General features: G+C 39.9%; 1 protein-coding gene across 2 annotated transcripts in view; it reads right to left on the bottom strand.

The window, feature by feature from the left end:
* The window catches only part of ubl3b (ubiquitin-like 3b), a 46,872-nt gene extending 31,944 nt beyond the window's left edge, over positions 1-14,928 (bottom strand). For both annotated transcript variants that reach the window (XM_062044262.1, XM_062044263.1), the window contains exons 1-2: positions 14,762-14,928; positions 14,212-14,324 (exon numbers count right to left, since the gene is read on the bottom strand). In XM_062044262.1, the coding sequence (XP_061900246.1) occupies positions 14,212-14,238 (27 nt within the window). In that variant the 5' untranslated portion in view covers positions 14,239-14,324; positions 14,762-14,928. The remainder of the gene's footprint in view (positions 1-14,211; positions 14,325-14,761) is intronic.
* Positions 14,929-16,782: the final 1,854 nt, after the last annotated feature.

The raw sequence follows: 16,782 nt of genomic DNA, 5'->3' as shown, positions 1-16,782 counted from the left end.
GTAGGCCTTTAAGTTGAAGAGCTGCGTACAAACACCTCGCCCTTTCCTTTCCTATTTGATTGACATAACGAGTGCCGTGCTGCTGTGATCGTGAGGAAAAAGGATAAGTTTGTTTGCAGTTGATAGAACCTTTATTTAACCAGATAAGAAAACCCATTGAGGTCAAGATCTCTTTCACAAGGGTGACCTGGCCAAGAGGTCAACAGCACATGTCACAAAGCAGTTTCAAAAATAATACATTAAGACATACATTTTAAAATACATAAGAGAACTGTAAAACAACAGAGATTTACATCTTTAAAAACACAGGCACTGTGCAAACGTCTCTCGCTGTTTGTCCCTCAGGACAGAACGGAAGGCTCCAAATGGAAGTAGTTCTGTAAGTTTCAGTTTCGTCTGCAATGCATTCCATGCCATAGGGGCAGCAATGCCAAAAGCTCTTTTGCCAAATTCAGTCCGTACATGAGGAACAGTTAAAACATACAAATTGTTAGTGATTTCCTGCTACAAAAAATTGTCTCATTTACAATTCATGTCTGCAGTTGTTTTTATGCTGTGAAGTTCATATTTTGTCTCATTATTTAGCTATAGATGTCCCTGTTGTTCAGCAATGTCTGCTAGCGATATCAAGATTCACTATATGCTGTTGAGCCTACCAGAGATTTATTCATCTACTTAATTATTACTATTAAGGATATTTTCTTAATGCTAACAAATAGCACCAAAGACGCTATAATGTGGTCATCCGTGTCGAATAAAGCACTTGGTTTTCCTGCAAAACAACAAATAAGTTATGAAAATGGACCATAAAAAAACTGTGTATTGGACCAACAGTCACAATATTACGAGGGCTTAACATGACGCTAGTTTATGTGCACATGCAGGTCTTCGTAGTTATATTTAGGCATGGCAACCACAACACAACAAAGAACTAAGTCAATCTCTGGTCCTTTCTTTAAGTTTAATTCTGCTCTCCAACACTACTAATATAAACTTGATTGCATCGCAGAAAGTTTCTCAAACAAACATTTTACAAAGTGATCACTGCAGACACAAGCGGTCCGATTGTATTCCACAAGATGAGGAAAGTGATATCTTTAAGAGCCATTTCCGTCGACGCACTTTCGTTTTTACCTGACTTTATGAACCACTTCTTTCGGGACTCTATTAAAGTTATTTCCTATCTCTTCTATTTGAACGATTGCAACACCCGAGAACCGAACAGCAATACGGCTCTCACTCGTTTTAATGCTACGCTCAAGCTGCTTGACCATCGTGTGAATAAAGCCGCCAAGAAGAAAAACGGACACAACGTCAAATGCAACCCTCCTATAGAGCGCACATGAGAGCGGTGGTGTGATTTTTTTTTTAACTTAAATTTTACTAATGCACACATTTAAAAGTGCCATTTCAATTTTAATCATGTACATTTACTATAATTAAAACATTAAGGTTATGGCAAGCAGAAACATATTTTCTTTTCAACTATTTGTATTGTACTTACATATTATTCATATTCATTTATTATTTATATTAATGATTACTAAAATAATCGATAGCCCCTGGTTGGATCATTTAAATACAAGCAAACCCACACAAAAATAAATAGTACATTTGACATTTATTGCCAAACTCTAAGTAAGATTAAATATCTCAAATAAGGGCGATATTTGCTTATTTCCTGTCTGATAAGACAATTCTTCTCACTAAGCAGATTTTATGTTAGAGTGTTTTACTTGTTTTAAGTGTTTTGGTCCTAAATGATCTCAGTAAGATATTACAGCGAGTTGCTGAGATTTTATGACCTATAGTGAGTAAAAGACGCTTCAAACTAGAATATCAACTGTTGCAAAGCTGTGTCATCAACACTTACGAGTATAAAACTATTTTTTTTAAGTAATAATTTCTTATTTCAAGCATGAAATAAAAATATCATGACTTTGACACAATTGTGTCTCATAATTAAAACAGATGACAGCCAAATGGACTTTGCCGTTTTATTTTCAATGAAACAAGAGTAAATACGTACTCATATACCGTATTTTTCAGACTATAAGTCGCAGTTTTTTTTCATAGTTTGGCCGGGGGTGCGACTTATACTCAGGAGCGACTTGTGTGAAATTATTAACACATTACCGTAAAATATCAAATAATATTATTTAGCTCATTCACCTAAGAGACTAGACGTATAAGATTTCATGGGATTTAGCGATCGGGAGTGACAGATTGTTTGGTAAACGTATAGCATGTTCTATATGTTATAGTTATTTTAATGACTCTTACCATAATATGTTACGTTAACATTAAGGCTGAAACGACGCGTCGACGTAGTCGACGTCATCGGTTACGTAAATACGTCGACGCCGTTTTTGTGCGTCGACGCGTCGCATATTTACGTCACACTACCGTCATGGCGGACCGCAAAGCAGACGATCAAAGCAGACGATGCGAGCGGTGCGAGCGAGGGGGGAAAAGCATGCCAAAAGTGGTCAAAAGTGTGGGAGTATTTCAATAAACGGCCTAATAATGTTGTTGTATGCACACTGTGTCGAGCGGAAATGGCCTATCAAAGCAGCACAACGGCTATGAACGAACATTTGAAAAGAAAACCATCAACTCGTCAATCGTCCGCACGAGCATACGTTGTCATCATTACACAAAAACATGAATGTGTCATTTGTATCTGCTAGGGGTGTAACGGTACGTGTTTTGTATTGAACCGTTTCGGTACGGGGCTTTCGGTTCGGCACGGGGGTGTACCGAACGAGTTTCTAAGCTAAAGCTAACTTTAGCTGCTAAAGTCTTAACAAGCTGCTTCGCTCCTCTGCCTCTGTCTCAGCACGCAGCATTGTCCCACCCACACAACCATCTGATTGGTACACACGCAGCATTGTCCCACCCACACAACCATCTGATTGGTACACACGAAGCATTATCAGCCAATCAGCAGTGTGTATTCAGAGCGCATGTAGTCAGCGCTTCAGCGTGGAGCAGATAGGTGTTTAGCAGGTGAGCATCAGGCAGCGGACTCTCCCCAAATGATAATAAACACCTCCCAGTCAACTACTAGTAACATCACTATGAGCCCGTTGACCTTCTAGAAATATAAACTGCAGCTCAGCTCACTCGCAGTCCTGGCTTGAGGTGAAGGCTAATTAGCTCTCAGTTCCAGCCACATCGACCCCTTCTGAGCGCCTATTTTCAGCTGCTGGGAATATTGTAAACAAGAAAAGAACCAAACATGTAGACATGCTAACCTTTCTTCATTACAACTGTTAGTCACTCACTGGAATGAGTAGAATTGGTTATTGTGTACTGTGTTGGACTGGATGTTTATTTTGCACATTTTAAAAGCAATACTTAATGTTTATAGTGCTCCAGAATATTTAGATTGGCACTTTTTTGTATTGGATGTTTATCTTTATTTTTGCACATTTTAGCAAATAAGCAATACTTTCACTTTTGTTGAAATGTTTACACTGTTGTTACAGAATATTTTGTTTTGCACTTTTTTGTATTGGATGTTTATCTTTATTTTTGCACATTTTAAAGCAAAATAAGCAATACTTTTACTTTTGAAATGCTTATACTATTGCAGAATATTAAGATTTGCACTGGATGTTGACTTTTATATTTGCACATTAAAAAGCAAATAAGCTACTTTTAATTTTGTTAAATGTTAAAAGTTTTAAATGTTTACATTGTTACAGAATATTTAGTCATGTTGTTGTCAATGTTGACTGAGTGGCCATACTTCTTTTTTTTTTGTAAATAAAAGCCATGCCTTTTGAAAAACGGGCCTACATTTATTTTTTCATCTTCATTTTGAATAAAAAAATAATCGGTAAAAGGAAAAATAATCTATAGATTAATCGAAAAAAATAATCTATAGATTAACCGATTAATCGAAAAAAATAATCTATAGATTAATCGATGGAAAAATAATCGTTAGCTGCAGCCTTAGTTAACATACCAGGCACGTTCTCAGTTGGTTATTTATGCCTCATATAACGTACACTTATTCAGCCTGTTGTTCACTATTCTTTATTTATTTTAAATTGCCTTTCAAATGTCTATTCTTGGTGTTGGGTTTTATCAAATAAAGTTCCCCCAAAAATGCGACTCATACTTCAGTGCGACTTATATGTTTTTTTCCTTCTTTATTATGCATTTTCGGCCGGTGTGACTTATACTCCGAAAACTATGGTAGTAGTACAGTTGGCACAGTACAGTAAACGGACAGTTAATATTTAAACATTTAACATTTGACATTTCAAACTATTTTGAACAGACAGTTCATGCACATTCAAGTAAATTCTTCAAAATTATAATAAAAATTTTTTGGCTGGGGGCCGGGCTGTATGTGTGTGTGTGTGTGTGTGTGTGTGTGTGTATATATATATATACATATATATATATATATATATTGTGTGTGTGTGTGTGTGTGTATATATATATATATATATATATATATATATATATATATATATATATATATATATATATATATATATATATATATATATATATATATATATATATATATATATATATATATATATATATATATATATAAATATATATATATTTATTCGTGCACTAATTGACTGAAAGAGCACGCACTTGGCGCGATGATGTCATGTTATGGATGGTAAAATGCATTTTTAGACAATATGATTTGCCTGAGCGGCTAGGAGACCCTGAGAGTAACAAGCAGTCGCCTCGTTGCCTTTCCATTAACAAAAATTAACTAGGTTTTAGTATAAGTTTGCTGGTTTCAAGAAATGTAATGCCGAGCGCATATCATTATGTCAAGATAATCGCACTAGCAATTACTGAATTTAAGAATATTTTTCAACATATTGAGAAAAAAGGGCTCTATTTTTTTCTACCAAGAAAAGTGCACTTGTTGTTAGTGAGAATATACTTATTTTAAGGTATTTTGGGGTTCACTGAGGTTAGCTAATTTGACTTGTTTTGGAAAGTCTTGACAAGACAAATGTTCTTGTTCTATTGGCAGATAATTTTGCCTACTTCAAATAAAATACCCCTCATTTTTTTTTATTGTTTTTGAACACTGACTTTTTGCAGTGTGCCATCAATCTCTATGCAGATTGTTAAGCATCCAACGCATACCCGTCAAATAACAAAACCGTACGTGCTCTGCTATCTTTTCTCATTACGCCACAAATGTTGTCCATTCCAAAGTCGGGGCGGGGGCACGGCGGTCAGGACTTAACACGAGGGTACAATCAATGGGCGTCTAAACCTTAAAAGGAAAGTAGGGCAACGTTTTAACTGAGATTAGACAGATGGTGTTCACGGGAGCTGCAGCCACTGTCTCAGGCTAAGTGTTTATGAACATTGGTTAATCCATTACCCCAGACCCCCATCTACCCGCCGACCTACACAGTCAAAAAATGGCTTCAATTTGGGAAAATAAATGGTAAATGGGTTATACTTGTATAGCGCTTTTCTACCTTCAAGGTACTGAAAGCACTTTGACACTATTTCCACATTCACACACTGATGGCGGGAGCTGCCATGCAAGGCCCTAACCACGACACATCAGGAGCAAAGGTGAAGTGTCTTGATCAAGGACACAATGACGAGGTTGGTAGAAGGTGGGGATTGAACCAGGAACCCTCAGGTTGCTGGCACGGCCACTCTCCCAACCACGCCCAAAATGATGCTGTACGATGATGATAGCAAATTGTCGTTTTTTTATTATTGTAAATAACCACATTGAATAAATGTAAAGTAGTAATGTGTTTTCTTATTTAGTAATAATATACAATTAATTTATTTTACCTCAAGATTTAAAACGACAGTATGCTAACAAGCTTTTTCACTGCCATGCTGAAAAAAAACTTCCAAAGCCAATGAAGTAATTAGGAAATAAGTATGTTTTTTTAGTGTTTCTGTTATTTTGAATTAAAGTGAAAATGAATTGTTCAGAACATTCCACATTTACTCTAAAGGCTCGTTTGTGCAAGACTGGCTTTTTCGCAAAACAATATAAGATTAAGAAAAAAAAACCTGATGTGCCTATTGCTTTGTACATTGGCACAAGTGGCAAAAAAGACTGAGAAAGTTCAGGAATTCTCATCAAAGACTTATTTGGAACATCCCACAGGTGAACAGGCTAATTGGGAACAGGTGGATGCCATGATTGGGTATAAAAGCAGCTTCCATGAAATGCTCAGTCATTCACAAACAAGGACGGGGTGAGGGTCACCACTTTGTCAACAAGTGCCTGAGCCAATTGTTGAAGAACAACATTTCTCAACCAGCTATTGCAAGGAATTTAGGGATTTCACCATCTACGCTCCGTAATATCATCAAAAGGTTCAGAGAATCTGGAGAAATCACTGCACGTAAGCCATGATATTACACACCTTGGATCCCTCAGGCGGTACTGCATCAAAAAGCGACATCAGTGTGTAAAGGATATCACCACAGGGGCTCGGGAACACTTCAGTTTTAAACTCCTATTTGTTTTTAAATGTCTAAACTACCTCGCTCCAACATATCTCTCCAACCTCCTTCAGCCTTACTGCCCCACCCGATCCCTAAGATCAGCCGATCAGCTGCTACTGACGGTCCCTGACACAAGGTTGAAGCTTAGAGGTGACAGAGCTTTCGCCGCTGCTGCTCCCAAGCTCTGGAATGACCTACCTCTGAGTGTTAGACAGGCCTCTTCTCTTCCTGTTTTTTAAATCTCTCTTAAAAACATACTTTTATTCCATGGGTTTTAACACTGAGTGATATCCATCCTGCTATGGCGCCCCATAATACACCTGCTGTGAACCTGTTTTTATGTTCTATTTATTTTAGTTATTTATTTTTTATCGTGCTCTGTTTGTGTTGTGTTGTGTTTGCTCGGTTCTCGTATTATCTTTTAACCTGCCCATTGTACAGCACTTTGGCTACCCCTGTGGAAAATTTTAAATGTGCTTTATATATAAAGTTGATTTGATTTGATTTGAAGGTAGAAAAGCGCTATACAAGTATAACTATGCAAAGCGAAAGCTATTTATCAACAACACCCAGAAACGCCGCCGGCTTCGCTGAGCCCCGAGCTCATCTAAGATGGACTGACGCAAAGTGGGAACGTGTTCTGTGGTCTGACGAGTCCACAGTGGCCTAGTGGTTAGAGTGCCCGCCCTGAGATCGGTAGGTTGTGAGTTCAAACCCAGGCTGAGTCATACCAAAGACTATAAAAATGGGACCCATTACCTCCCTGCTTGGCACTCAGCTTCAAGGGTTGGAATTGGGGGTTGGATCACCAAAAATTATTCCCGGGCGCGGCCACCGCTGCTGCCCACTGCTCCTCCCAGGGGGTGATCAAGAGTGATGGATCAAATGCAGAGAATAATTTCGCCACACCTAGTGTGTGTGTGACAATCATTGGTACTTTAACTTTTTAACTTTAACATTTTAAATAGTTTTTGGAAATTGTAGACGAACAAAGAAGAAAAGAACCATCCGGATTGTTACAGGCGCACAGTTCGTTTGTGCAAGACTGGCTTTTTCACTAAACAATATAAGATTAAAAAAAAAAACCTGATGTGCCGAGGGATGATGTTCGAAAACCGGTTCTCCCGATTGTTCAATAAGAAAAGAACCGATTTCATGCATTTGAATCCCTCTTTGAGAAACGGTTCTCGTTATCGAAGCCACTATAATAAAGAAAAAGATATGGTTCTTTATTTGAATCGCTGGGAACGAATCCCGTGTCACAGGAAATGTCCTGTGGCACGTCACAGGAAATGTCGTAGCTCAGTCATTGGGCGGTAGATACAGAAGCAGCAACAACAATGGACTGGAAAAAACGCTCCAAGGCAGGGCTTCACTTTACTAAGAAATACAAGGAGGAAACGGCTATCTGCAATTATTGCCAGACTCCGCTTTCCTGTAAGAGGAGCAGTACAACAAACATGTTGAAACATGTTCAGGCCGTACATAACCTGAGGGTTAGAGAAAGGTGTTGTGGAGAAGCAGCGACAGAGATGACGAAGCACGCCCCTCTTCCTCTGCTTCAACCTGCAGTCCCAGTGATAGTGCCGGTGAGTAACTAACGTTAGCTGTTGCCGGTTCATTTCTATATCTGCTCACTTATAGCCTTTAGGCTAAAATAACCTTACCTCTTATGTCAACCAGGACTGCAGTAATGTTAGCTAGACTAACGTTACCTAAGCATAGTCAGTGGCTAACAGTAACGTTAACGTTAGCCTTTTTGTATGTGTCTGATAACGTTAACGGTATCTTGTAGCCTACACCACTCCAGAGTTTGCAGGTCTGTCTAATAAACTAGTGCTTGTAAGATGTGAATTAAGATAATGCTAATGTTATCCTATTTCAGATGATGACAGCCAGAGTGACCAAGGCAGTGTTTGTTAACCCATTTACCATAGCAAAGTATAACGCAGAGCACAGCAAGATGACGAGAATGATGGTGAAAAATCTCCTCCCCTTCAACTTGGTGAACACAGACGAATACAAGTAGGTTAATAATTGTATTTTGCTGACATGTAATGGAGCAAAAAGTAAACAACACCGTTACTCTGAGATTTATTTCAAATGTAAAGTGCTGTGCAATACAAATGCATGCATTTTTCTTAGGTGCCCCACTTAAAGGGGCACTAACAGTCAATATTTATTTATTTTTAAAGATTTCCAATAATATCGGACTGCCGATATTATCGGCCGATAAATGCTTTAAAATGTGATATCGTAAATTATCAGTATCGGTTTCAAAAAGTAAAATGTATGACTTTTTAAAACGCTGCTGTGTACACGGACGTAGGGAAAAGTACAGAGCGCCAATAAACCTTAAAGGCTCTGCCTTTGCGTGCCGGACCAAATCACATAATATCTAGGGCTTTTCACACACGCAAGTGAATGCAAGTCATACTTGGTCAACAGCCATACAGGTCACACTGAGGGTGGTCGTATAAACAACATTAACACTGTTACAAATATGCGCCACACTGTGAACCCACACCAAACAAGAATGACAAACACATTTTGGGAGAACATCCGCACCGTAACACAACATAAACACAACAGAACAAATACACAGAACCCCTTGCAGAACTAACTCTTCCGGGACGCTACAATATACAGCCCCCCCCCCCCCCCCCACACCTCAACCCCGCCCCCCTCAACCTCCTCATGCTCTCTCAGGGAGAGCATGTCCCAAATTCCAAGCTGCTGTTTTGAGGCATGTTAAAAAAAATAATGCACTTTGTGACTTCAATAATAAATATGGCAGTGCCATGTTGGCATTTTTTTCCATAACTTGAGTTGATTTTGGAAAACGTTGTTACATTGTTTAATGCATCCAGCGGGGGGCATCACAACAAAATTAGGCACAATAATGTGTTAATTCCACGACTGTATATATCGGTATTGGTTGATATCGGAATCGGTAATTAAGAGTTGGACAATATCGGAATATCGGATATCGGCAAAAAAGCCATTATCGGACATCTCTATTTATTTTATTTATTTTTTGGGGGGGAAACAACAGTAAATATTTATTTATTTATTTTATTTTTTTCTGAAAAAATAAAAGTGAGCTTTTGTTAAACCAAGTATTGTGTCTTTTTCCATATACAACAACCTATCTGGATTCGATAAGAGAATCGATAAGGAATCGGTTCGATAAGAGGATTCGATAATGGCATCGAAATCGATAATTTCTAAACAAACATCATCCCTAGATGTGCCTATTGTTTTATATGGTGTTTCAATTTGAGGTTTCTAGTTTTATATTTAAAAAATGTGCCTTGGCTCAAAAAAGGTTGAAAAACACTGCACTACATAGTCCCCCCCTTCTGTCAACCCGCTGACAGAAGGCTTGACAAAGTTATGTTTTAATGATCAGGACCATTACGCCCAATTATTAGTCCATCCCATCCATTTTCTACCGCTTGTCCCTTTCGGGGTTGCGGGGGGTGCTGGAGCCTATCTCAGCTACAATCGGGCGGAAGGCGGGGTACACCCTGGACAAGTTGCCACCTCATCACAGGGCCAACACAGATATCAGTTATGTAAATCACAGGATTGGACGCCAGTGTTCTATGTTTGCTCGCAAGGTTAAAATGTCAACGCAAGAATCCCCAAATGTGTTCACAGTCAGCCAAGTTCCTCTGTACAATAGGAGGACTCTAGTGTTTTTAGAAATTTAAACCAAAAATGTTTGTCTCCCATGTTTTAACTAAACTTGGGGGACTATGGTAGCATTCCTAGGCCAGTTTTGGCCTCCGGGCCGCCCATTGAATAGCCCTGCATTAGTGTCCATCACCGTGACAAAACAGATACTGTAAATTCTACATAATTGCAGTTAGACATGTTACCATCCATCCATCCATTTTCTACCGCTTGTCCCTTTTGGAGTCGCGGGGGGTGCTAAAGCCTATCTCAGCTGCATTCGGGCGAGAGGCGGGGTACACCCTGGACAAGTCGCCACCTCGTCACAGGGCCAACACAGATATCAGTTATGTAAATCAAAGGATTGGACGCCAGTGTTGTATGTTTGCTCGCAAGGTTAAAATGTCAACGCAAGAATCCCCAAATGTGTTCACAGTTTAGATTAATTGATTGATTGAGACTTTCATTAGTAGATTGCACAGTACAGTACATATTCCGTACAATTGACCACTAAATGGTAACACCCGAATAAGTTTTTCAACTTGTTTAAGTCGGGTTCCACGTTAATTAATTCATGGTAAGTCAGCCAAGTTCCTCTGTACAATAGGAGGACTCTAGTGTTTTTAGAAATTTGAGCAAAAAATGTTTGTCTCCCATGTTTAAACTAAACTTGGGGGACTATGGTAGCATTCCTAGGCCAGTTTTGGCCTCCGGGCCGCCCATTGAATAGCCCTGCATTAGTGTCCATCACCGTCACAAAACAGATACTGTAAATTCTACATAATTGCAGTTAGACATGTTAGCATTCCTTAGTTAAATGTAGAATAGTAGGGTCAGTTCAGAACAGTAAGTACAAAATGACAGTGTGGTTCTTTTATGCCTTGCATTTGTGTTTAGTCAGGACAGGACATTTGAGACTGAACGTTAATGCGTGAAAATTGTAAACATTTTTACACCAGTGCTCTGAAACAATCTCCAGCGGGCTTCCTGCATCAAAGATAATATAAGATATAAATGACAAGCTATCAAGTCTTGACACCGTAATAAGAAGCTGCATCATGGTGTTGACAGTATATTAGGGTTTTGATTGATTGATTGATTGAAACTTTTATTAGTAGATTGCACAGTGCAGTACATATTCCGTACAATTGACCACTAAATGGTAACACCCGAATAAGTTTTTCAACTTGTTTAAGTCGGGGTCCACTTAAATTGATTCATGATACAGATATATACTATCATCATAATATAGTCATCACACAAGATAATCATCAGAGTATATACATAAAATTATTTACATTATTTACAATCCGGGGTGTGGGATGTGCAGGGGGTGGGGTGGTTAGGTTTGGTTGATAAACACTTCAGTCATCAACAATTGCATCATCAGAGAAATGGACATTGGAACAGTGTAGGACTGACTTGGTAGGATATGTAAAGCAAGTAGTGAACATAGAGCGAGAGAGATCAGAAAGCATAAGAATAAGTATCTACATTTGATTATTTACATTTGATTATTTACAAACCGACTGTGGAAGGGAGGGTGTTAGTTTAGGGTTGAAGTTGCCTGGAGGTGTTCTTTTAGTGCGGTTTTGAAGGAGGATAGAGATGCCCTTTCTTTTACACCTGTTGGGAGTGCATTCCATATTGATATTGGCATAGAAAGAGAATGAGTTAAAGGCCTACTGAAACCCACTACTATCCCCACCTTCTACCATCCTAGTCATGTCCGTTGTGTCCTTGGGCAAGACACTTCACCCTTGCTCCTGATGGCTGCTGGTTAGCGCCTTGCATGGCAGCTCCCGCCATCAGTGTGTGAATGTGTGTGTGAATGGGTGAATGTGGAAATACTGTCAAAGCGCTTTGAGTACCTTGAAGGTAGAAAAGCGCTATACAAGTATAACCCATTTATCATTATTTATTTACCGACCATGCAGTCTGATAGTTTATATATCAATGATGAAATCTTAACATTGCAACACATGCCAATACGGCCGGGTTAACTTATAAAGTGCAATTTTAAATTTCCAGCTAAACTTCCGGTTCAAAACGCCTTTGGAGCATGACGTATGCGCGTGACGTCGAGAGATCCACGGAAGTGTTTGGACCATATTGGACACAATACACAGAGCTGTTTTCTTCGACAAAATTCCACAGTATTCTGGACATCTGTGTTGGTGAATCTTTTGCAATGGAGGCTGCAAAGAAGAACATTGTAGGTGGGATCGGTGTATGCGGCTGGCTGTAGCAACACAACAAGGAGGACTTTGACTTGGATAGCAGACGCGCTAGCGGCGAACTCACCTTGACTTCCTACGTCTCCGGGCCGCCGACCGCATCGTCAAACGCTGGAACGCAGGTGAGCACGGGTGTTGATGAGCTGAGGAGGGCTGGCTGGCGTAGGTGGAGCGCTAATGTTTTTATCATAGCTCTGACGAGGTCCCGTTGTTAAGTTAGCGTCGTTAGCAACAGTATTGCTAGGCTTCGACAGGCGTCGAATACACATTAACCGTGTATTTACATGTCCAGTGTTTGGTTCAGTGTCTCCTGATAGTAGTATTGTTGATCTTCTGTCTATCCTTCCAGTCAGGGGTTTATTTCTTTTGTTTCTATCTGCATTTGAGAACGATGCTATCACGTTAGCTCAGTAGCTAAGTGTGTCACCGATGTATTGTCGTGGAGATAAAAGTCACTCCGAATGTCCATTTCGCGTGCTCGACTCTCATTTTCAAGAGGATATAGTATCCGAGGTGGTTTAGAATACAAATCCGTGATCCACAATAGAAAAAGGAGAGAGTGTGGAATCCAATGAGCCAGCTTGTACCTAAGTTACGGTCAGAGCGAAAAAAGATACGTCCGGCACTGCCTCTAGTTCTTCACTCTAACGTGCCTCATCCACGAATCGTTCATCCTTGCTCAAATTAATGGGGTAATCGTCACTTTCTCGCTCCTAATATCTCTCGCTCCATTGTAAACAACGGGGAATTGTGAGCAGCACTACCGCTTGTGACGTCACGCTACTTCCGGTAGGGGCAAGGTTTTTTTTTTATCAGCGAGCAAAAGTTGCGAACTTTATCGTCAATTTTCTCAACTAAATCCTTTCAGCAAAAATATGGCAATATCGCGAAATGATCAAGTATGACACATAGAATGGATCTGCTATTCCCGTTTAAATAAAAAAAAATCATTTCAGTAGGCCTTTAAGACCTTTGTTAGATCGGAATCTGGGTTTAACGTGGTTAGTGGAACTCCCCCTGGTGTTGTGGTTATGGCGGTCATTTACATTAAGGAAGTAGTTTGACATGTACTTCGGTATCAGGGAGGTGTAGCGGGTTTTATAGACTAGACTCAGTGCAAGTTGTTTTACTCCGTCCTCCACCCTGAGCCAGCCCACTTTGGAGAAGTGGGTAGGAGTGAGGTGTGATCTGGGGTGGAGGTCTAGAAGTAATCTGACTAGCTTGTTCTGGGATGTTTGGAGTCTAGATTTGAGGGTTTTGGAGGTGCTAGGGTACCAGGAGGTGCATGCGAAATCGAAAAAGGGTTGAATGAGAGTTCCCGCTAGAATCTTCATGGTGCTTTTGTTGACCAGAGAGGAGATTCTATAGAGGAATCTTGTTCGTTGGTTGACCTTTTTGATTACCTTGGTTGTCATTTTATCACAGGAAAGATTAGCCTCTAGAATGGAACCTAGGTAGGCGACCTCATCTTTCCTGGTGATAACAATGTCACCCACTTTTATAGTGAAGTCACTGACTTTAAGGTTGATGTGGGACCCAAATAGGATGGATTCCGTTTTACCCAAGTGTATGGATAGCTTGTTGTCAGCGAGCCAGGTGCAAATTCTACAGAGTTCAGCACTGAGGATTTCCTCCACCTGTGACTTGTCCTTGCCGGATACCAGCAGGGCAGAGTCATCCGCAAACAAGAACAAATCACAGTCGCATGCTGATGATTAGGGCTGTTGATTAGTTGAAAAATGTAGTTACCACTATATAAAAAAAAAAAACACTTGACTGTGTTCTGCAAGGTGATTATTGAAACCCCCCCACTCACCATGTCGAGATCCCGGTGGGTGCTCATGGCTCAGCGCGGAGAGGAAGCAGTGGACCCGGGGCGGAGAGGGCAGGACGGGGGGCGCTTCAGCTGCTGGAGACGGGGCCAGAGCCCTGACACAAACAACACGACGTGAGCCGCTTACAGCACGGTCTGGCACCAGGACTGCACAGGATCAATTATCTGCACAGATTACTGGCTTTGACAGCCTAGGAAAATCATGCACGCCATTTTTACTGCAAACAAGGTGCAGCTTTTCTACCTGAAGATATAACACTTGGAACAACCCCCCTCCATCTTAGCAGCGCGATACTACTAAGAGGAACGCGTATCTCATGTCAGTCGATGCAACCAGCTGTTAACTTGCTGGCTATAAAAAAATAAACTAATCGATGTCAATTGATCAGTGAAGACAACAGCAAGTAAGAAGAAGAAGAAGAAGAGGGGGGTGATGCTAATGTTAGCATTAGCTTTCGCCAAAACTGCCGCTGGCTATTAAGCAAGCTCGCCGCTTAGCGAGACGTACGTCGTCCATTTCCCTCGTCCCTACCTGCATTTGATGAATACGATGGAACTGGGCATTCAGTAAAGCGGGGGAGGGAAAATAGTCGAATTGTTGCTCTCCCACCGGAAAATATCGATCGCAAATGGCTAAGGCTGAATGTTGGGTATCGCTGGGCTAATGGACGGGAAGACGCCGGATGTCAGCTGATTGTAAACATACAAAACAGCCGCAAAGCACGCTGGGAGATGGAGTTTTTTTGCATATTTTTTTCCCATCCATCCATTTTCTACTGCTTTAAAACAAGTTTTACAATTAATATTAAAAAAAAATTTAAAAAAATCTTTTTCTAAAAAAGATGTGTAGCGAAGGCTATATGTTTACTGTTTACTAGGCTCATATTTATTAGGTATCGATGAGTAATATAGCAGATAAATATGTCTTTTATGGGAGTCAAGTGGCAAAAAGTGTTCTACACGCCTTACAATAGAGGGGACGCTATAATCCATCCATCCATTTTCTACCGCTTGTCCCTTTCGGGGTTGCGGCGGCGACATGGTGCTGGAGCCTATCTCAGCTGCATTCGGGCGGAAGGCGGGGTGCACCCTGGACAAGTCGCCACCTCATCGCAGGGCCAACACGGTGTGAAGAAAACATATGTAAAACAAGTTTTACAGTTAGTTTTGAAACTTTTTTTTTTTTAAGTTGTGTAGCGAAGCCTATATGTTTACTAAGTTGTGGGTGCAATAGGCTCATAATTATTAGGTATTGATGAGTAATATAGCAGATGAATATGTCTTTTATGGGAGTCAAGTGGCGAAAAGTGTTCTCTACACGCCTTACAATAGAGGGGACGCTATAATCCATCCATCCATTTTGTACCGCTTGTCCCTTTCGGGGTCGCGCTGGGGCCTATCTCAGCTGCATTCGGGCGGAAGGCGGGGTGCACCCTGGACAAGTCGCCACCTCATCGCAGGGCCAACACAGTGTGAAGAAAAAATATTTAAAACAAGTTCTACAGATAGTTATGAAACTTTTTTTTTTTTTAAGATGTGTAGCGAAGCCTATATGTTTACTAAGTTGTGGGTGCAATAGGCTCATAATTATTAGGTATTGATGAGTAATATAGCAGATAAATATGTCTTTTATGGGAGTCAAGTGGCGAAAAGTGTTCTACACGCCTTACAATAGAGGGGACGCTATAATCCATCCATCCATTTTCTACCGCTTGTCCCTTTCAGGGTCGCGGGGGGCGCGCTGGAGCCTATCTCAGCTGCATTCGGGCGGAAGGCGGGGTACACCCTGTACAAGTCGCTACCTCATCGCAGGGCCAACACAGTGTGAATAAAAAATATTTAAAACAAGTTTTACAGTTAGTTTTGAAACTGTTTTTTTTAAGATGTGTAGCGAAGCCTATACGTTTACTAAGTTTTAGTTTTGAAACTTTTTTTTTCTATTAAACAAAAAACATAAATTTATAATTCACTCAACATACATTTCAAAAACCCTTTATTTATTGAATCAAAAACACTGAAATTCCACGACATAGTGAATTTGCAAACAGCTAAAATTATACACAAAGCAATGGAACTTTTTTGGCAAATATATCAGTAAATTCTGTACATTTCAATGTTAACTTCCAGCATAGTCACTCCATAGTAACGCATTAAAATAATCCCCTCGATTTCCCCCCAAAAATGGATTAACTGGCTGGAATATAAAGACAATATAACATACATCCAGAAAAGTGGATGCATATGCAAAAGTGCAATATATTTATCTGTACAGTAATCTATTTATTTATATCTGCACCTTATTTCTCTTTTATCCTGCACTACCATGAGCTAATGCAACCAAATGTCCTTCTTATCTGTACTGTAAAGTTCAAATTTGAATGACAATAAAAAAGGAAGTCTAAGTCTAAGTCTATAACCTGCTACCCAAGAATGTAGAACAATTCTTCTCAAAAAAAAAGAGGAGACATACAATCTTAGAGAAAAATGTAATTTAAAACATTTGTGTGCACGTACAACACTTAAGATCTTCAGTATATCAGTATGTGGAATTAA

Source organism: Entelurus aequoreus, linkage group LG04 (genome assembly GCF_033978785.1).
Source record: "Entelurus aequoreus isolate RoL-2023_Sb linkage group LG04, RoL_Eaeq_v1.1, whole genome shotgun sequence".
NCBI classification, from domain to species: Eukaryota; Metazoa; Chordata; class Actinopteri; order Syngnathiformes; family Syngnathidae; genus Entelurus; species Entelurus aequoreus.
This window is presented reverse-complemented; position numbering and strand designations above follow the sequence as displayed.